The sequence below is a fragment of the Electrophorus electricus genome, chromosome 6 (genome assembly GCF_013358815.1).
Source record: "Electrophorus electricus isolate fEleEle1 chromosome 6, fEleEle1.pri, whole genome shotgun sequence".
In the NCBI taxonomy this organism is placed as follows: domain Eukaryota; kingdom Metazoa; phylum Chordata; class Actinopteri; order Gymnotiformes; family Gymnotidae; genus Electrophorus; species Electrophorus electricus.
In genome coordinates this window covers 27,692,607-27,714,533 of record NC_049540.1, presented here as the reverse complement: position 1 = coordinate 27,714,533, position 21,927 = coordinate 27,692,607, and the positions used below count along the sequence as shown (strand labels likewise).

Below are 21,927 nucleotides of genomic sequence, written 5' to 3'. Positions count from 1 at the left end.
CAGACTTCAGAGGGGCTGTGCACTCTCAGACATGGGCTACCAATGACAAGAACTTGAATCATGATGCATTATATCACTGGTTTGTTATTGCCCTGACGAAACCCTCCATGACGTCTCTGATGAGTGGGATATTGTCCAAGGCCAAGAGAGATAAATGATTATTGTGCTGTGTTTAATGTTCAACAAACAATATAAGCTGATGTGAATGTTGAAGCTGGCAAAATATATATATATTTTTTTTACTGATGAGGCAGGAGATATTCTTCTTAACACAACTAAGGAATGGTGAACTGACATGACAAAAAGAAAGACACACACACACACACACACACACACACACACACACACACACAGAGAGAGAGAGAGACAGAGACAGAGACACATGTGAATGAATTCTGATGGGCTCTTGAAACTAGGTGGGTGCACGTGGTCAGTGGTCTGTGTGTTTGGTAAAATAACTCAAATACGCTGTGAGGTAAATACCCAGCATCCTGGGTAAACAGCTTCACAACAATGTATCGAATCTTGTTTTTACAAAACCAGTGTCCACCCCGAGTGAATTGTGTGAAATATGATAATTAGGTCATTTGAATAAAGTTGAGGTTAAAACGTGTATGTGAGACTTTCTAATTGTGAACTAACTAAGTGGTGTGTGTACAATATGAATACATAATTTGTGCCTATGCAGATGCTCATCTGTGTGCTAGCATTTGTGCGCGCGCGTGTGGAGTGACCTAGCTCTCCCAGTCCGTGCAGGGCAGCCCCTCGTCCTCAGACTCAGACTCGGGCGAGGCTTCTTTGATGCGCCGCAGGGCCTCGTGGATGCTGCGTGTCAGCGGGTCGCTCGAGTCCGACAGCGCCCCCTTGTGGCCGCGCTGCTGCTCCTGCAGAAGCACCTTGCGAAGCTTGACGCCCTTGCGGATCTGGGCCAGGATGTTGTTGCTGTCGTCCTCGTCCGGGTCAGGGGCCAGCACGCGTGCCTCCGCCTTCCGAAGGTGGAAACTCCCACGCTTCAGGCTGGCGAGGACCTCGTCCATGGGGGAGCTCGCTGTGGAGGAAGAGGGCACCAGAACACCTGCTGAGGCCTGTCAGTCATCTCAATGCCCCAAGACCCACCTACTGCACTCCTGATGCACGACTACACACGTTTACAATATCCGTCTCTCTGCCGGACCACTGATTCATCGATTCTGTGAACTAATTTAGCCACCCAGGCAAAAGGACAAGTGCATCGCCTTACAGCTTTCCAAAGATGCCGAACCTTTTCCAAAATGGACTTTGCATATTATTAAACAGCACAGAACAGCAGCTCTGCAGGACATGAATGGCATGCATGTCCTCTGAAGCTCACGCATCAACGCTGCACATTCTGTATGCTATTCCAAAGGTTTTTTAGCTCACAGGGACTTTTTAAATGTATGGAAAATGTGTAATATGAAGTTGAATGCCTTATAGATTCTGGTTATGCGTGCACAGTGTCTCAAAGCTGAGTGCACTACCCAGAGTTCTGTGTGGCTTTTGAAATTGCAGAGGGCAAAGAGACCAACACATGCACAGGCTCACCTCTCCTCCACTGGGACGACTCCAGTGAGGATGTTTTCCTTAGCTTCTTCCGGGCATTCACCAGCTGACTGCTGTCAAAAAAGCGAGCAGAGAAAGGGGCGAGGGGGCTCTCCGCCTTGGGCTGGTGCACGGGGCTGCCCACCTGCCTGTCCCCGGGGGCGTCCTCCAGTGAGGCTGGCTGTGGTGGGGGGGGTGGAGGCGGAGGGGGAGGAGGGGGCGACATGGGCGAGGTGGAGGAGTCGAGCAGGGTCAGCTCCCGGGCTGGCGGTAGGGAGGACGGCCCTGGGATCTCCAGAATGGAGGTGCCTGGAGGGGACAGGGAGGCAAAGCCCTCGGGTCTCCGGAGCTCTGGCATGGTGGCGGACGGTGGGAGGGGCGCCGGGGCGTCGTCCGTCTGCACGCTGGCCACCTGCGTCTGGGGCTGCTCTACCTTCGCACAGACGCTCTTCTTTCGGGTGGACGCCAGCCGAAGGCGGGTCGATTTCAGGGTGACCTGTCCTGGGTAGCGCTGAGTCCAGCGGACAAGTAACCGAAAGGTTTAGCACCTCAGAATACAGACATATGATAAAATGTTTCTGTTTATTGATAAAAGTCTTTAACTACTATTCCCTTTAATACTGGACCGCTCCAACCTGTATGACGGACAGGTGGTTTACCATTTAGTGATTATACTTAACCTGGTTAAAAGGGTGGCGTCATAAGTGGTAAAGGGTTTCCATGGAGATATTTTTGGTCTGTAAAGGGTGGTAAGATGGGTGGTGCACGATTGCTAGGGAGATATTTAACCTGTTTAAAGGTGCGCAGTCTGTCGAGTGTTTTCTGCCTCTCTTGGCTCACCCGAGTGCTCCTCACATCCTCATCTTCATCTTCATCCTGCTGTGGAGAAACACACCCATATGCGTTTCAGAATGTCTCCATATAATTGGAGCAGAGCTGGAATGACGTTTCAGTGTAATTTATGACAAGTTTGAACTCTTTTCCATGGCAGGCTCATTAAACACGCAAATCCCGAGAAATGTAATCTGTGCATTAGACACCTACGAGCTTACAGGCTTGTCAAAACAACGGAAAAAGGCCCCAGTCAAAGGTAACAGAACATTAAGTGCAGTTAGTTACTGGTCCGCATTATAAAGCTATCACAGGCAGATCACACACCTGCTGGAAAGCATGCTGGGAGTCGTAGTCCTGGCCGCTCTGGCGTTGCTGCAGTTTCTGGGTGTGATTCACAATGCATATTTCCTGCAGAAGAAGAAAAAAACAAACCAAAAAAAAGCCCCAGTCAGCGCCTACTGCAGGCCAGTTGGGCTTTCTCTGGTCATCGAGTTTAGAGTGCGTTCTGTTGCCCAGGTGACAGTACTGCCTGGATGTCACCCGAAGAGCAGAGAGGTTTTGAGATCACACAGCTCAGCGTGGACAAGGACAGTGCAGCCCATCCACCAATAAGAGGGCAGACAGCGTGGCCTCGAGGCCAGACTGTGATTGGCCAGTACCTTTTTGTTTTTGAGGTAGGCTTTCTTAGCAGTGATGCGCCCCCTCCTGGCCTCCAGTTGACGTGTCCTCTGCTGGAGCTGGGAGACGTCGTCTCTGAGGGGTGTGAGAGCGAGGGATGGGTCATCGGTGGACTGCATGGCGTCAGGACTCTCATACGTGTCATAGTACACCACCTCATCTTGCCTTTCTGTGCATCAGACACACACACACACACACACCACACACACTTACAGACCACCAAGGCTGATGCTTTCATTAATGAATGAATGATGTCTGCATTTGTCCAGTGTGAAGTAATTTCTGGTTTAAAAACAAACGCACATGATCTAAAACTGAACCGAAACTGAGCCAATCTGGCACTACGCAGATGAATATCCTGCTCTTCACGGTATCAGGACAGACTTTTGTCCAACATGAGTTACAACCAAGCACCTCAGAACATAGAAGTTCTCAAGCCTGATGTGCTTGTTTAATGTATCTTTCCACTATTCAACTAGTCTTTTTTCTGTCAAATTTCCTTGGCAATTTTTCCCTTATTTATTTATATTTATTTTATAATCTACACTGTTTTGACAGGTGATTGGCAAGTTTGGGTATTCTTTTTTTAGTTTTTAAAAGCTAGCATATGTAGTAATATTATTATTATTATTGTTGTTGTTGCTGCTGATATTATTATTATTATTATTATTGCGATATTTGAGTCTTCTGGCCTCATTGAATGAAGTGCAAAGGAGGGCCCGAATCGTCCTGCTGAACGGATACGTCCTGCCGAACAGACATGTCCCGCCGAACAGACATGTGTGAAGGGGCGTGGCCAGCTCATCTCACCGCTCATCTGTCTGCGCAGACTCTGCAGCTGTGCGGTCAGTAGCAGCTCTTCGCACTTCAGGATCTCGAATTGGATCTCATACAGCTGCAGCTGCAGCTCGTAGTACAGCGCCTCCAGCTGGTCCAGCCGCGCCATGGCATCCTCCCCGCCCTGTAGGCCCTGCATCTGCAGGAGCAGAAACAGAAATGTTGGGAGGGTGGAGCTTAAACCACACTGACCTACAGCAACTCTGGGTGTCAGGTCTGTGTGTGTGTGTGTGTGTGTGTGTGTGTGTGAGGATGGAAGTACAAGTGGTTGCCCTGTGCATATGTTTACTACCTCCTCTCTCAGTCCATGTTTCCTCTGTTCTAGACAGATCTCCTTGGCGCGCATCAGTTGCAGCGTTTCCTTGGAAACAGCATACTGCAATTTCTCCATGCGCTCCACCGCAGCTCCCCACGCAGCCTTCCCAAACTTCCTCTGGTCAGCACGCATGCGCTCGTACATCACTACACACACACACGCGCGCACATGCTACTCATATGGACTGGCATATAGGTGTTTGTAAATTCTACAGAAAACACCCATGTTCTGCATGGTTTTCATTGTGCTCTAACACACAGTTTAACTGAGCGTGGATTTCCCAGCTCTACCTGAAATGAGACAGTGTATTAGAGAAGGACACGTCAAATTCAAATAGCGAGAGAGCAAGTGTGTGTGTGTGTGTATGTGTGTGTGTGTGTGTGCGCGCACGCACGCATGTATGTGAGACGGTGTGAGTAGTTGTGCAAGTGAGTGAGTGAGACAGAGTGTGGGTATCTGTGTCAGTGCGTGAGAGCATGTGACGGTGGGGACCCACCTTTCTGCGCCCGTGCTGTGGTCTCAAAGTATTTGACGGTGAGGTCCTGGATGGAGAGCACAGCTGTGTGGGCCTTCCTCTGCCAGTCCTCGTCCTCCCTTCTGAGCGCCTCCACCCGCCGTGGGCCCAGGTACTCCGTCTCCAGGGATATCTGCGTAGGAAGGTGGAGTTGACATGACCTGCACCACTCCACTGATCCTGCAGTTATTAGACTTAGAAAATTCCTGTCAGGGTGCTGGGGTAGAACAGTCAGGGTGGTTTTGAGAATGAAAAGTAGCCCAATAGAACAGGTCTACATTTATGGCATTTAGTTGAGCAAAGCGACTTACAGTTATGATTGAGTACAACTTAGGTAAGCCCGTTCGTTTGCTCATGACATCCTCCTTTTCATATTATATATATATATATATATGGAGGTGTTTTTTTGGGGGAATTTTTGTTTTTAGATCTGCTCAATAGTCTAACCTAAATAAAAGAATACAAGAGCAGCGCTAACTGGAAGCTTTTCCAAAAGACACGTGGCTAGATCTTCCTAACGCTGGGCACAAGGAAGCCAAGGCAGGGGCACCACGTTCAGCAGGCAGGCCACAGCACAGTTGCACTGCCCCATGCCAAGAAGGCCCCTCCCCCAGCTATTGGCTTTGTCTTCTGCTTTGAAATCTGTGCTGTCTGCAGTAAAACAGGTGCACCAACTGTAGTGTGTGTGTGTGTGTGTGTGTGTGTGTCTTTGTGCTGTAGTGGGTGTGTACGTGCTTTGAACAGAATGTACACTCCCACAGAGACCACGTGCAGATAAAGCAACTACATGGGTAAAAATATTTTAAATGCAAAACAGATGCTCCTGCAGCTTAAAATGGATCCAATGTATGCGTGTGAGCGTACACATACGCAAGCACGCACGCACACACACACACACACACACACACACACACACACACACACACACACACACACACACACACGATACGATTACTGCAATCAAGTACAGGAAAATCTCCTTTCCCATGAGATTTCTCCAATTTTACAATTATGTTCACAGGACGTGTGGACGTGGGTGAGAAAGAATGGACAAAAGAGTAAAGAGAGAAGAGTGAGAGCACACCAGCCAGGCGGCGAGACTCGTGGCTGCTCGGTTGGAGATGGTCATCTGGCTGAGACGGCCTGTGTTTGAGATGGTAAACGCACGTCCTTTATTTGAAGTTTCAACGCGTGTTCCTGTGTTCCCCACATTCCCACCATGAAACATTTAAAACAGGTTCCCAAAATACAAATGTAAGGCTACGGTGGAGAGTAGTCAAAGAAAAAGAAAAAAAAAAAAAGACCAGTGACATCAAAGCAGTTGCAGACACTTGCGGTGTTCCAGAGAGGAGCTTATCACGTAGACGATTTTAATCATCCAGGTAATTTTTGCCAACACCAGCTGGTGGTTTAGCACTATGATGTCATAAAGGAGTGCCAGGAACCCACGCGTGGGAAGATGTGGGACGATGTAATGACGACTCCTGGGTGGGCTGTATGGTAATCATAACCTCCCTCAGTTCCTGGCCATGCCCATTTAAGAGCCAACACCTGCCTGTGGTCACAGACCGTGCAGTGCTAGCCACCAGACGATCCTTACGGGCTAAATTATACATGAACAGAGCACAGTAAAAACTACGCAAAGTGCAAACGTGTGCGCTCACACACGCGTGCACACGCGTTCACCATTTCCACCTAATTGCCCAAACGTCCAAAGCAGGACAGTAAAAGGTTTAAAGAAAAGGATGACGGGTACTGTGGGTGTAAAGACTCCGGAAGGCAGGAGCAGAGCAGCAGGCCTAACCCACTCAGCTCCCCTGGGCTTCTGCAGTCCACAGGCACCTCCAAGCTGGTGTAATATTACAGCCCTGCGTCAACTCCCAGCTTTATATCCTGGGCTTCTCAAATACAGGAGCAGCTTCTAGACCAGGGCTGCCTGGGGGGGGGTGGGACCAGACCTGCCCGTGTGTGTGCGGGGGGGGGGGAACGCATTAGGTGCTACATCTGCTATGCCATCCACATCAGAGCAAGCAGTCTAAGCTTAGCAAACCCGACTAGCATGCGTTTAAAATACAGCTGGGAAGCCATGCAGTCAAAATAAAGTTTTGCAGTCAAATATTTGTGTGTATCCTCAATCTTCACTATTTGCATCCGGGTCTTTTCCAAATAAATGTATCCTTGTACTTACACCTGTTGTCTTCCTGCCTTGTGTTGTCGGTCATTTATTCTGTTTTTTTGCTTTGTTTTACTGTTTTCTGGTGTTCTTCTCTAGTTATCTGACTATGGACTCTGTTGAGGTTAATGAGAAAAGGTTTGCGGTAAATAAACGTTACTCAACACCGCATATGCGTCCTGCCACAACTCACAAAACTGAAAAAGGGAAAAAGAAAAGGTATAAAGAAGCCATCATCCTATCATCTGGTCAATACAGATCTGTTGGAGGGTGCGTGTGCGTGCGCACGCATGAGCAAAACACTGTCTGGCTTTGTGACCAACTGATCAGTCTTGAGAGAGAGAGAGAGAGAGAGAGAGAGTGTGTGAGTGAGAGTGTGAGTGAGAGTGTGAGTGAGTGCGTGCGTGCGCACACACACATCCTGCCGGTAACATCTAAACCATGACATGCCTTATTCATGCCTACGTTCCTGAGTCCTGTGGGAAATACAATACCCAGGGTGCATTTCATAGTCACCCAATAGGGCCAACCCATAATGGTCCCATTCATGGAGAAAATGTAGGACCTCTTGCATCTGACATGCAGTGAGTCCATCACTCATTCATCCCTTTAAGCTTCTTTCATTCATTCATTTTTACCATTCATGCATTCAAGAGGGATGGTTTCAGTGCCTTAGGTCTCACCTTTAAGGGACTGACAGAGCAGTCCTGAGGCATCTGCGTTTGAAGATGTAGGCCATGATGTATGACTCGAGTGTTCATTGTGAAAGGACGCGCACACACAACAGATATGCTGTCCCTTACCCATGCACACTTCCTGGTTCTATTCCGGAAAGTCCCACAGCTTCATATACAAATAATACAAACTATTTCGACGTCAGTTAAATTGATGGCCTCCAGCCACAGAACGCTCAATAACTGTCTCCTTCCTTTCTGCGCTTAAAATAATCCACAGGAAAACACAGGCACACTTTTGTCTTAGGGGGTAAAGAACAGGCTTATTTTAAAAGACCTTGGTTCATTGGCTGACTGAACAAAGTAATGACATGTCCCTGAGTGCTACAGTCCAAGTATAGTTCAGATAAAAGCATGCAGAAGTGACTCAGAGATGGATTTGCCATAGCCTCAATGTTACTGAACCACTTCTGCTAAAATTGCTCTGTTTGGCAACAAAACGCAGGAGGTCTCAGCATGCGGCATTAATAGTGTGTGCGCGCGCATTATATATATATGTATGTGTGTACGTGTGTGTGTGCGCGAGTGTGTGTGTGCGCCATGCATGAGCAACTGAAAGCAGGCATGTGCTCACACATGCACGTATGTGGGAAAGTTGAGGAACGTGTGTTGGTGTCTAATTCTCTCTGATACTATTACTCTCGCAAACAGCATGGAAAACACATGCAAATAGAACTCCCATCACTCACGTACACACACACACACACGTTTACACTACACACACACGTGAAGCTTCAGTTTAGAGGAACAACCGTCTAAACAGTCAAAGAGGCTTATTTGCATACAGTGCGTCAGTGTGATTGCATGTGCGTGTGTTTGCGTGTGTCAGGGTTATGGGGCACTTAAAATGAAATGAAGATAAGAATTTCACAAATACATGAACCTATATAAAAATGATAAGAACTTTTAGAAGTTTTAGTTTTCATAGCCAGTACCAAGCCTAAGATCAGTGAAAATCTCAAAAAAAGAAAATAAAAATAACAGACAGTAGTTGGTTTGCAGTACAAGAAGGAATAGGAAATAAGAAAGAAGAATGGGGGAAAGACAGAGTGAAATGAGAGAGTGGAAATAGAGAGGGTGAGCGAGACAAACACATTACAGTAACCAGACTGGTTTCATATCAGCCTCCGCTGGCATTAATTATGTCTGTGAGAGTGAAAGTATGGAGGGGGGGGGGGCACTGCAGCACGATGTTGGGGTGGGTTTACAGGGCACCACACACACCTCCCCCCCCCCACACACACACACCTGGTCCTAGCACAGTCTGTGTTGCAAGAATGTCTTAGAAGGCCCTGTGCTAAGAGCTCGACTGCAGACTCAGCAGGAGGAGAAAGGCAAGGGCCTTGGGGAGCAGTCCAGAGCGTAACTGAGGGCGGAGCCGTAACGCGAGACAGCCACTTCAGGAAGCAGGCTAGCTAAGCAAGCACAGATATTATGCCACAGCCAAAATCTCCACTGCTGGTAGGATTCTTAATCGACAACTGTTCCACCAGTCACTGATCCCTCACTGTTCAGCACAAACTCACAGGCTGACTAATCCATTACAGAAAGAATACATAAATAAATAAAACCACAGGGGCCATGTTTATGGTAGAGCTTGTTGCTGGCAGGCTAGTTAATCCACAGCAGATTGCCTTGCTGGCAGGCAAGCGAGACGAGTGCTGAGCCATAACACCTGACTTTGCACAAGATCCGTGGCCTTGAAAGAGTGAAAAAAAAAGAAAAAAAAAAGAGACAATCTAAGAGAGAGAGCGAGCGAACACACATCTCACATAAGCATGATTTCCCATGCTGATTCTTTACCAATTCAGCAGAGTACCTTAACAACTATCAGGTCACAGCATCCGAACACACTCTGAAGTTTATAAACCCCAATGACCAAGCAAACTACAAATAACCAAACAAAAAACCCCAGAACATAAGGTGATGGGATTTTCTGACAAACTGTCATGCTTCATGCAAGTGGTGTCGAGAGCTGTGAGGAGTTCAGTGATCAAAACAGTGCCACACGGTCGCCATCACAGGCGTGCTGGCTGAGATGCCCCTTCTGCAAACTCCCATAAAGGCAGTGCACTGGTGGAGCATCTACAGATCCAAGACACTGGCACCATCATACACATCCATCACACCACACACTCTACTGGTTAACAAAAACCTGGAACCTTGTTTTCTGGTGGAAGTGCATGTGTGTGTTTGGGTTGTTTTTTGTTTTTTTTTGTTTTAACAAAACAAACTAATTTGGGGGGGGGGGGTCTACACAAATGCTCAGGAGGGGAGGTCAACCAGTGGAGAGGAACTGTCCAACTGTCCTTAGACTTCCTAGAACCACAGAACACCAGTCACATGTACACAGTGAGTCAAAGCACTCTCTACTGTGGACTTGATACAAAAGCAAATATAGAGGAAGAAACAAACAAACAACAACAAAACATAACTTTATGTTTAAACTGATAGTTGAGATCTGAGGAAGGAAGAGAGAGAAAGCAAGAGCAGGAGAGAAGGAAAGAACATAGAGAGAGAGATGAAGAACATGTGCTTTCTGACAGTGAAACTGGATCCACTTAATCAGTTAATGTCTTTGGCCTCTAGTCTGTGAAAACTCATATCACCCTCCGTAAACAGTGCACTGGGGTGTGTGTGTGTGTGTGGTACATGAGCATTACGCTAAAACAGAGCCTAACAAGGCTTCACTGCCATAATTAACTCCACTTAGCCGCGCTCTGCTGACAGGTGTCAGGCTGCACCAGTGGGAGGAGGTCCAGCTGATTCCCAGCCTGTAGGCCAGGTGGCGGGAAACGGAAACCACGGCAACCTCAAAGCCTACAGCATTGCTAACACGCGCTTAGAGACAGAGAGAGAGAGAGATAGAGAGAGAGAGACTGACTTGCCTTTTTAACATAAAAAATCTTAAAGCACAAGAATTTTTCACACCCAAACTACAGAACCTAATGCCAAGCTTGACGCCACTGGTGCCATCCAAGAAGCTGCAATCCCTCCTTGGAGAAGACGCCATAGCAACCCTGGCTGTACGACATAATGCAAGGCGACAGCCTGAGAAACAGAAGGTGCCAAGATCCCCACTTACCCGGGCTATCGATGTCATCCTCAGACATCTTGCTCAGTTGATGTGTTCCACATCTCTCTTCCACGTTATGTGTGTGTGTGTGCGTGCGTGTCTGTCTGTGCGTGCATGTGTGCGTTTCGGACCTTTATCTGCTGTCTCCGCAGCATGGCAAGCTCCCGCATGTCTCTGAACGGCTGCAGCAAGTAATGGTAGAGCTCGGTGGTGGCTTCCACCAGGTCTCCATATGCCTCGTCCTGCTCCGTATACAACTGCAGCAGCTCCACCATGCTCTCCATCGCCCGCTGTCTCTCCAGCAACTACAACACATAGACAGATGGGAGGAGAGAGAAAAACAGGGAAGGAGGGAGCAAGATGGGGAGGACAAAATGTTAGCGCAGTCAACATCTCCCTGGCAGGGAGCCTCAGTTCCTTGGTAAACACAACTGAGAACAGCCCTTCAGCCTGAGCCACTGCACCGAACGAGAGGAGAGCTCTGACCCTCGACGAGTCTTCTCTACATCACAGGGACAACAGAGCAAGCGTGTGTGTGCGGCCAAGCGAACAACAAAAGGACTCAGAGTAACGTCAAATGGCTCGTGGTACGGGTGAGAATGAACTGACCGCAGGCAGCAGGCATGAGACTCCGTGCTGTAGGAGTCTGTGTCTCGGAGATGATGTTCCCTCCCTGGGCTGGACACTGGTGGGCTCTCTCTCCCCCCCCCCTCCCTATGCAGGAATAAATGTGTACCTCTGTTCTTTTCAGCACTGCTCTCAATGCCTCCCATATCAATGGGCTCTCTCTCTCTCTCTCTCTCTCTCTCTCTCTCTCAACCTCTCTCTCTCTCAACCTCTCTCTCTCTCTCAACCTCTCTCTCTCTCAACCTCTCTCTCTCTCTCAACCTCTCTCTCTCTCTCTCTCTCAACACTGCTCCCACTGTTTATCGCGCCTGCTGGTCACCATGGACACCACGGCTTCTCCCTATCCATAGAGGGACAGAGCACGTCACAGGAGCTCTGCCCAAACAGCCTGCCTGATCAGGAATGGACTCACCTGTCTCACTGCCTACAGTGGCTCATGTCCTCTCACACCTGTCTCACTGCCTACAGTGGCTCATGTCCTCTCACACCTGTCTCACAGGCAGCTCACCTCACCAGTCAAATCAAATTTGACTAGTGAGGTGAGCTGCCTGTGAGACAGGTTTCACTTACCTGAATATGTCCAAGCTAGTACTGTAAGTGGATAAATAAGATGCTACATATACCACTAACCCACTGACTCAGCAGGCAATGTTTATCTATTATCCATCACTTTCAGTTGTTGAGGCACTTTATGTTGCTGTTTAGGTAGTCTGTCCAATGAGTCAATACTGTCCACCAATTAGCTACGCCACCAACATTAACATACTTGACAGAAGTGTTACAAACCCAACTTTACTTGACTAATAATATGGCTACCGGTGGCTAGGAACTGAACACACCGATCAGCTTGTAACACAAATACTGTCCCTATGTGACATAAGGATACGACAGTCAGTCTGTCATATGCGTACGCATTAGTTTGGGTGGCCACAGAGAGGTCAGCGCCGTTCAGTTCAGTTTTAGTTTATTTCTACATAGCGGCGACAAAAATGGTCTAAGACGTTAACCCCTGCGAAAGGAACTCCAGATGTAATCAGAGGAAAAGTCTCCCCACACAAGCCGAAAACCTTGAATCGCTCTCATTCTTGCGCTTTTATAGCTCACAGGTGTCATCAAATAATGAGCTCCAGGTAAGTGACGTCACCTGGGCTCCCCCAAGTAAGTCCATCTCTATCCCTAACCATGTGACCTGAATCCTACTCTAACCTCCTAACAGAGCTTTAGCGAGCCAGCTAGAACAGACGTAGATGTACCGACAGGCTTGGTGCCACGCTTCACCCTCTCCATGGATTGCCTGAAACCAAATATCTCTCCGTTCACTGGCCTTCGCGTTCTGGAGAAGTAAAGAAAGTCATAAACTGGTGCGTTTACAGCGTCCGTGGTCGTCCTGACCCCAGAGAAGTGCCGTATTCCTACTCTCATCCCTGCTAGATCCATAAAAGTAGGTACTGTTCTATATCCATAAGGGCACTATGCTGTGCAAGTACACTGTAGGTATACTGTAGGTATAAGAGGCACTGATGGGCCATGTCTGCCTTATTCTGACCAACAATTTTCTGTTTGCTGCATCATGTGAACATTGTGCGCATTCACACACAGGACATAATCAGAAACAAAGATTTTACAGCCCTGATTCACTCCAGCTGTCCAAACCCTCCACATGTGTTACAAATCAGCTGGTCAAAAGGTGCAGGTGCAGCTTGCAAACACACACACACACACACACACACAAAGACACACACGACATGAGGTCATATATCTGTCAGGTAAGCGATTTTCATACCAGTCTTCCAAGCTAGTTTACAACACCTTCATCTAAATCTGACCCAACCTGATGGACCCAGTGTAACCCTGTATGTGACCTGTCTACTGTAGTCATACTGTTCCACCTCACAGGCCCCCTGCAACACACAGGCCACCTGCACCAGGCAGTTCACAAATTCAGGAATGAAGCACATTCCATCCTGCAAAATCAAGCCTACAAGCAAAGTCTACAAATGCCTTATTCACTGCAATGTCACAGTCTTTCAAATTACATTCAGTTTTAAATATATTAAAATATATTAAAAATATACAGAAAATGTATTGAAAAAGAAGAAAAAATGTTTTAAAGTATTGCCTCATGTACTGGTCTAGGACCTGTTAAATATTTACACTTCTTTTGGTTAAAATCTTTATTTGATAACTACTACAAACACCACTGAGTTCAAGCCAAGGTATGAGTGAGTCACCATCTGGCCTCATCTCCCTCAAGTTCTCCAATCTGCACATCGGCTGCACAGACTGGGGGGGGGGGGGGGGGGGGGGGCAATATCACCGTGTCCTCTCACCCACTCCCTTCCCCCTATTCCTGCTGCCAGCGAATTGGATGAGCTGTTCTGGAAAAAGGAACAACACTGTGATTGGCCAGAATGTCGTCATTCATGGGAACCACGTGTGCGCTGGCGTCCCGTCTGTGATGTCAGCCATCGGCATGCACCGACAGCCTTCCCTTTCAGCCATGGATAAGGGGACGCTCCCGGCTCAGAGCCCTGTTAATGTGTACCTTCACAACAGATGATGACGTCAGAAGGTGCCCCCCCCCCCCCCCCCCCCCCCCCCCCCCCCCCCGACCCCTCTTCCAACTGAGGTTCTGAAAACCTGGGTTTGTTCAGGCCACACAGCTGCCTTGGGTCTGGACTTATTACCTGAGCTAAAGGTCAGGGTACATATTGGTACTTCAGCACAAGTACTTCGGTTATTGTTTTGGTCACACTGACAACTGGCCAATCAAATAACTAGATGGACCACGTAGAAAAGTTGTCCACCTAGAAAACAAACAAGCAAAAACAAAAACAACTGTTTGTCCAAACTGAAATATAGTGCTCAGACAGAACATGAGTAGGCTCATTGTCACATTAGTCTATTTTGCTTGTTACTGGGGTCATTACAGAGAGAAGACTAACCCTATGAACTATCTTTCGCCATCACACACCTGGAAAGCAGCCAGTAATTCAAAAAAAAAAAAAAAAAAGCAACAACAAGCGATAATTCCACATATCGCAGCAATTGCTTAACCGGTTATTAGACCGCAAGTACTGCGCATTTATTAATGAGCCTATTCCGAGCTATACATGCTACAGGGCCTAGTAGCTGCAGCACTGAGAAACAGTTGCTCTTCACACAAACTTGACAGTATGTATGTGTGTGTGTGTGTGTGTGTGTGTGTACACCTAGGCACATCTGTGTGTATTTTCACACTTGCATGGCTTGGGCATCCAAAGGCACTACCTAGCCTGTGTGCGCACGTGTGTGTTAGGCACCCAGAGGCACTATCCCAGAGAGTTTCCAGTGTACTTCATATGCATGCCTGTGTGCATTTCCAGTTTTTATGACACATTAGCGCATTAATATGGATCACATTTATACAAGCTGTTCAATTCAATTCACACATCAGCAGCTCTCTCTTATATATATATATATATATATATATATATATATATATATATATATATATATATATATATATATATATACACGAATATGAATGAGAGAGAGAGCGCACAGGCCATCACATACCACAGGGTCAACCTTAACACTGCAAGTATCAATAAAAAAAAACAGCTTTTTATAAAGATTGTAGTACCCTTACAGATCAACTTCTCATCAACCACCCATGTGACATGCATTATATGATTGTTACATAAAAATATTATTTTGTAGGCATAATGATTTTAAATTAAAGTTGCTTAGCTTGGCCAACATCAGCCTTACACACAAGAACTGAGATCCTATGGCAAGGTCACAATAGACAGAGAGGGAGAGTGTGTGTGTGTGAGTGAGTGATGGAGAGAGGAAGAGCGAGAGGTGGGGAGGGAGAGGGAGATGGGCGGGGGCTTTCTAAGTGTCTGAAATCAGACATTTGTCACACAGTCTCAATCAGACACAATTCTCTGCAGAAAGAGTGCGATGCTGTGTGATGCTGGCCTCTTTCTACTGCTCCCACACCCAAGCTTCTATCCACGGTGCTTGGAGTGGTGAAGACAGCAGTGAGCCACTCCTCCCTGACCCCCCACACCACAGCCAGCTAAACAGTACCCTCGGGAGAGTGAAACTGCCTCTCTACCAGCGCATCGGAGGGCACCGTAATGGCATGGCCTGGAACAACACCAGCCAGAGCCCAAAGGACAGCGTCTTCCAGAGCAGAGTCCTCCGTCTCAAAGCGTTCTCTTCGAAATTGTGCAATACTGGCTGAGAAAAACACAGCGACGATCCGTTTAACTTCCAAGAACAAATGACGCTGACAATCTAGGACATGGGTTAGCGCCGACCCTGCTCCAGAGACTCGGTGGCAGACAGCCTAGCAGATGCCCAGCCTCACTACCACCACAGGGTCAGCTGTACCTGCTGGGCACACTGCACGGTGCTAGACTCAACCCATCAGCTCCAACTAGCACACACCTACAACATAGGCTCACCTATGTTGACATCGTCTCACGTTTGCACTAAACATAAACACAGTTCCTTGCAAGCACAATGGAATACAAAAAGAACTGCTCTTTGCGTGTGACCAAATATATATGGTCACATGTTACAATCCTGTTACAATGCACTGCCTAGGGCAGGTTGACATATACACAAGGCCTCACCAAACCTGTTCATGGAGCTCAACTAACCAGCATGCTTTACTTCCGGGCCTAACCTACCATTCAGGAGCCTTGATGCTTTCGAAGCCTTGTAAGAAATTGGATCAGAGGTTTCAGATTTGGTTTGATCTCCAGGGGCAGCACTGGGCCCGCCCACCACAGGTCCTATTGGGCAGACATGCTTGGGGTACAGGCCAATCGTGCTGCTAATTTATGGCTCAGCAAAAGCAGTCCCAGTCTGATTATCTGCTGCAGGGCAGGTGAAAGTGGCAGAGTGTGTGTGAAAGTGCAACAGTCCACACGCACGCACAGACCGCCAACAAGCCAGACCTGAAACTTAGACAGAAAGTGTGCTTTAATTAGCAAGGCCTGATTAACTTACAGCAGGAGTTTCTACCTGACATTTGACTCTGCCCAGAAATAGGCATGTGCGCAGGCGCACACACACACACACACACACACACATACACATACACATACATACAGTCTCTTTGGAATTACTTAGAGCATGTTCTTGGCTGAAAGGACTGCAACAGTCCATTATAAAATAATAGAAGTGTTTACAAACGTGAGCCAACAATCCAAGCACTTGGAATATTCAAACAGCCCAAGTGTCTCCGCGACAACGGTGCCTTTGCATATTTCACACCATCAGGCAGTTCAAGCTGCATTTGATAATCTGGAACTTTACTATCAGTCTTGTCCAGCTCTGTCATTGTACAGATGACCACAGGGGAATCTGGGAAATCTCAGATCCCCCCCCCCCCCTTCACCCAACACCGACAAATGCCACTACCAGTAGGTGGCAGTGTTCCAAATGGTGCTGCACTCACAACAACCAGAATGAAAAATCTTCCATTGCAGTGGAACAAGAATGAGTCCCAGATGGCTCCTTGCTGAACACTACCCAGGATGTGAGCTAACTCAGGCAGCCATTTTGAACACGGGCCGAACACACTTCCTCAGTCGCGGTGTTTGTACAGAGGCTGGCTGGGAAAAGTGGCCCATCGCTCACCCTCAATGCAGCCATGACGACGACTGGGCCGTTTTCACCTGATGACTGATGCACACCGGGAAGCAGGGTGGCAATTCTTCCAGGGTGGAAAACATTCACCCAGGCTGCAATGGCTTCCTGGCTTTGTTAGCCACCCTCTGGATGTGCTTCACACCTCCAAGATGCCTGCCCTGTTTCCCTAGCACCCACCCCTCTTGCCTACTGTACCCTTTCACACCTTTACCCCAGTTACACACAGCAGACAAACTCTCTGCCCCCAACCACCCCAGCTGTCACAGCAGTTGGTTGGAACCATGTAACAAGGCCCTGCTCCAACCACAATTCTCCGTCCTAAGCTTCTTACACTGAATGTCATGACAACCTTCTACATTTTTTTATTACAGAGCATGACTGGTTCACCAGTATTGTTCAGGCCACACATAAGGCAATGGTTTCCGCTGCAGTTACGCAAGGTCACCATAGTAATAAAGCACTTAGATTTGATCAATAAAATAAACGTCTACAAGGGCATAAACCCAAATATAGAGCCATAGCGATGTAATAGCAATCAGAGAGAAGAGTACTGACGAGGTTAGTCTGATTAATTATTAACGTACACCGGCCCACCATCTGTACTCAAAAACAGCACATTTTTAAGGGTATTTCTTAGATTTAAATCACAAATCAAGCTTCTGTAGTTCATAAAAAAAAAAAAAAAAACAAAAAAAAAAACAAGGAATATTTGTTTATAAGAATTATTTGTTTTCCAAGTAGCTTGTTGACTAACATTGACTAACAAAGCATTGGTATATAAAGGAGGTTTAAATTTGGACCTTGAAATCTTTGGGTAGATGTGCTTTGTTTGTGGTTTAGACTTGAAGGAAAAGGAAACTCTAGTGGCTAAACATTTCTAGTGATGGCAAAGCTATACATGCATGTGTGTAGGTGTACGTGCATGTTTGCGCACATGCGTGTTGTATGCTGTGGTTTGCCTAGTCATAACCTCCTGGGTCAAGCAAAGTTCTAATCAGGGTCTCCTGACCAACGACTCAAAAATAAAGAAAAAGAGAGACAAGAATAAGGGAGGGGTAAGAGAAAGAAAGGAAAGAGAGAAGATGTATAAACTACACCGGGGAAATTGAAAAATAGAGGCCAAGACCAAAGTGAAACTGGGTGACTGATGCGTGCTCATTCTCCATTTCTGCTTCCCACCGGACACACCGGAAACAGGCTGGGAGAGCATCCATCTCTCCGATGAGAGCAGACATCTGAGGGCGGGCTGAGATTCCTGGGATCTGCCTAACATTTCTCTCTGGACATACTGCCCTACGTAGGGAACAGCCAATGCCCTGTTTAGTGCACCATGTGTCAGAGAGGCCATTTCAGGTTCTTATGTCTAGACTCATCTATGGCTTATTATATTGTGAAGAGTTAGTTAGTTTAAGATTCAGCTTAATAATGGCTATTACGTTTGTGAACTGCAGTCACTCTGATGGCACTGTTCTACAAACTGAAGCAGCAAAGGATTCTTCACTGAGAAGACTTGTTGGTTTCTCCGAATTATGATCACTTTCCTTCAACGGCTTTGCTACTTGACGATTCTCATAACTGGTCATTTACACCACTGGCCGAAATTCCCTGTCAGCTGACCGTCAGCATGTACCCAACACTGTTCTCCAGCACTGAATGCTGACAGCAGAGGAGTCGCGTGGGTTTCAGTGGGACAAGGGTCCGCAGATGGCAGTTCAGGGGTTTCCAGAAACAAAACACACATTGAGAGCTTGCCCGTAGCTCAGGTGGACACCGAGAAAGTGTCCCCTAAGTCCACTGTCCACGCCAGCGGCTGACATATAATATAATATACCTAGAACTTCTGCTTGGTATGCAATGGGACATGTCTTGCATTTTTATCCGTCCTGGGGACACGAAGGATGATTTTGGGGTTCTGTACAACACGCCAGAAAGCGGTTTCGCTAACATAACTCTACCTGTCAGAAAGTGCCACACGACACGGCTGGACTTGATCCGCAAATCAGTCAATAAAGTATTAATAGCTATGGATCCTCGATTCGTTTTGGAACCAAATCCCTACAGATGCTCTTTAAGCGCTGCCAACAATGACAAGCACTTTTAAATGAATGCGGTGCGACACCCCTCCACCTTCGTGGTTATGTCCACGAAACAGCGCGAGTCTTACCTCCTGAAGGCGCTTCTTGGCTCTCTGAAGCGCGTCCTCGTAGCCCTTCTGCCGCAGCTCGCTCAGACTCTCGTAGTACTCCTCCGAGTCGTCGCTGTCGGTGAAAAGCACCTGACAAAGAATCTTCCAGCCACAGGTGTCCAGCGCGTGGCCCAGGTACACCTGTAGCTGGTAACAGAGCGCTTCCATCTCGCGCTGCGTGACTTCCGGAGCGCCAAAAAAGACGGACCACATGGCGGACCGCTCCTCGGGGAACGGGGGCAGGCACGGCTCCAGGTCGGAGTTGACCGCGCACAGCTGCAGATGAGCGGCTCTCATGTCCTGGAAGGAAAACAAGCCGGCCCAGCTGAAGTCTTCGCGAATGTTGGTGTCCAGGTCCTCCAAACCATCCGTCTCGTCTGCTGGTGAACGGCCATCTCCAAGAACAGTGGTGGGCTCCAAAACCTCCATGTCACCACCAGCCGCGGACGCTGCGTCCCCTGTCCCGGCCACTTTGCTAGGACTTCTTGCGGGCCTAGATTTATCCGACGCCTTGTCCCTTAACGGGCTCTTTGTCACGGCTTGGTCTTTCACCGGGATGGAGCGAACGGTTAGAGAGATGCAAACTTCAGCCTTGTCTCTGGCCGGGCTTTTTAAAGCCCTCTCCTTCACAGGACTCTCGAGTGAAGGTCTGCGCCGTTCTCTGTCAAACTCCCCGGTCCCCGCGGAGGCGAGTTCGCCCTCGGTAGCGTCCAGCAGCGAGTCCCGGACGGCGCTCCGCTTCTGGACGGTCCTGTTGTGGCAGGTGATGGCAAACCTACCCTCAATGTCGTTCCAGGCCACTATGAAAACAAATTTGTGCTTTTCCTTTTCGTCGAAGAGATTCGGTCGCACGGAAACCCATTCCGACTCCAAAGAGTCCTCCATTGTGAAGGACATTTCACGGATGGCCACAGCTAACGCTAACGAATATTTTCACCAACGTTTAAAACGACCGTCGGACCGACTTGACGCCACTTCGCCCTCAGCGTCGAGCTGAGCTTCAGTTCAGTCCAGCTGGGCCAAAACGCGTTTGTTTTTGAGTCGAGTTTCACTCAGGCTCTCGTCGAATAACTAAACAGAAACCCGCCGATTAAAACCGACACCTTTCGTCGACTTTCGACCGCCGTCCGAATGATAAAGCGCGCCTCTGCCGCTCGTCATCCTCTCCCGGTGGCTCGCGCGGCCTTTGTGTCCACAGACAATGCGGAGTCGCGGCTCGCGGTGGTCACGTGTGAGGATCTGTTTACACGCGCACGACGCCCGAGGGTTGGCCGTTAGGTGACATATTCGGAGGGGGGGGTGCAGCCGACCCCTCTCCGGCCCTCAGTCTCCAAAATCCTTCCGAAATAAATCCGAAATAAATCCGTTCAATCCGTTCCCGTAAGGACTACCGACACGGCGACCGCGTCAGCTCGTCCCGTTTAAAGATCGCCGTGACGCCGGATAGACCCCCGATCAGCATCCCCACAATAGCGAATGTTTCCAACGACAGTCGTCCGCTGACGTAACGGATGTCGGCACGTAAACATCTGCACGTGGGACACGCACCGTACGTGGTGACGTAAGAGGCGTTAGCAACGGGAAGGTTTGAAATGTTTTTCCTCCACGGCGGATTTTTCCCTGTCGGGCCGGATTTGTGTAAACCTCAAATTACATCCATGTCTGTAGTGTTAAAGTCACCATCTCGCTGTATAAATCACATAAGAAAGCGGTCTCCGTATTTATGTCTGTAAACCTCCATAATCATATTACTTTTTTTAAGAACGGAAAACAAGAATCCTCTGTTTAGTATGGCAGTTTATAAATATACCTGTTTGCCTAAAATCACGGACGCTGAAAATGCACTTGATTAAATCATGCTGTTGAACGGGACTCTTAATTGCTTTCTACTCAATAATTGATGATCTGTCTATAAGAGTCTAATCGATGACATTTCTCATAAAGTGACGCATTGCTTTGATGAATAATGAAGCGCTGCGGTTCTGAAGAGGGAAGCCTTTGTGTGGTCCAGCACAGCACGGCCTCTGGAGAGGGTCTGGCTAACCTATTACGGGTTTGTCCGCTAGAGGGCGCACATCGCCTGTCCATGCGTTTATAATACGGTGCAAATAAGCTTGGTCACATGCTACAAAGCACGGGGGTAATGTTCGATGGATAATAAAGGCTGTGTTTTATCAGCAGCAGTATTACCAATAGGAGCAATAAATCTGAAAACGGAGTGCCAAATAGTGCTCAGGTTAAAGTATTATAGAAACCTTCAAAACACCTATAATGTCTGCCATTTTACATTAGAGACAGAACACTAGTGTAGACTGGTCTTAACCCTTTTTATGATATACGGCACGTATTTCACCATATATCGCAATTTCAGTTGTATACAGGACTACTGAAGTTGTGCGAGACACAAAGCGTCTTCTGCAACATTTCACTGAAGCTGAATAATTAGCACCGGCCTGTTAGCTCATTGCTGTAACCAGTTACTGTAAAGGAATAACCTAACAGTCGGTCTATAGATGCCTATAAGCCATTAAGATTTATGTCTACTACCAAGTCCTCTTATCCCTGGATATTTTACATTTTAATGTATTCTCTCTTTAGACATTTCGCCTAGGGAGCCAAACACAGGTAACAACAACCGCTAAAGGAGTTTTTACATTTCCACTATTTCCATTAGAACCGTGTTCGGTGTTTTCCATTCTAAGTACGTTACATCTCTTGAGTACACCCATACTCAAGAGATG

At 47.7% G+C, this 21,927-nt stretch overlaps 1 protein-coding gene across 2 annotated transcripts in view; it reads right to left on the bottom strand.

Moving 5' to 3' along the window:
• jmy (junction mediating and regulatory protein, p53 cofactor) overlaps window positions 1–20,677 on the bottom strand; it is a 21,468-nt gene extending 791 nt beyond the window's left edge. Inside the window, exons 1-10 of one of the 2 annotated variants that reach the window (XM_027004308.2) lie at window positions 19,166–20,677; window positions 10,854–11,027; window positions 4,722–4,872; window positions 4,202–4,371; window positions 3,883–4,048; window positions 3,054–3,241; window positions 2,719–2,802; window positions 2,350–2,439; window positions 1,564–2,071; window positions 1–1,048 (exon numbers count right to left, since the gene is read on the bottom strand). The exon at window positions 1–1,048 is cut by the window's left edge and continues 791 nt beyond it. In XM_027004308.2, the coding sequence (XP_026860109.2) occupies window positions 735–1,048; window positions 1,564–2,071; window positions 2,350–2,439; window positions 2,719–2,802; window positions 3,054–3,241; window positions 3,883–4,048; window positions 4,202–4,371; window positions 4,722–4,872; window positions 10,854–11,027; window positions 19,166–20,083 (2,763 nt within the window). In that variant the 5' untranslated portion in view covers window positions 20,084–20,677 and the 3' untranslated portion in view covers window positions 1–734. The remainder of the gene's footprint in view (window positions 1,049–1,563; window positions 2,072–2,349; window positions 2,440–2,718; window positions 2,803–3,053; window positions 3,242–3,882; window positions 4,049–4,201; window positions 4,372–4,721; window positions 4,873–10,853; window positions 11,028–19,165) is intronic. The other variant, XM_035527450.1, reaches the window with a different exon arrangement.
• Between the last annotated feature and the right edge of the window lie 1,250 nt (window positions 20,678–21,927).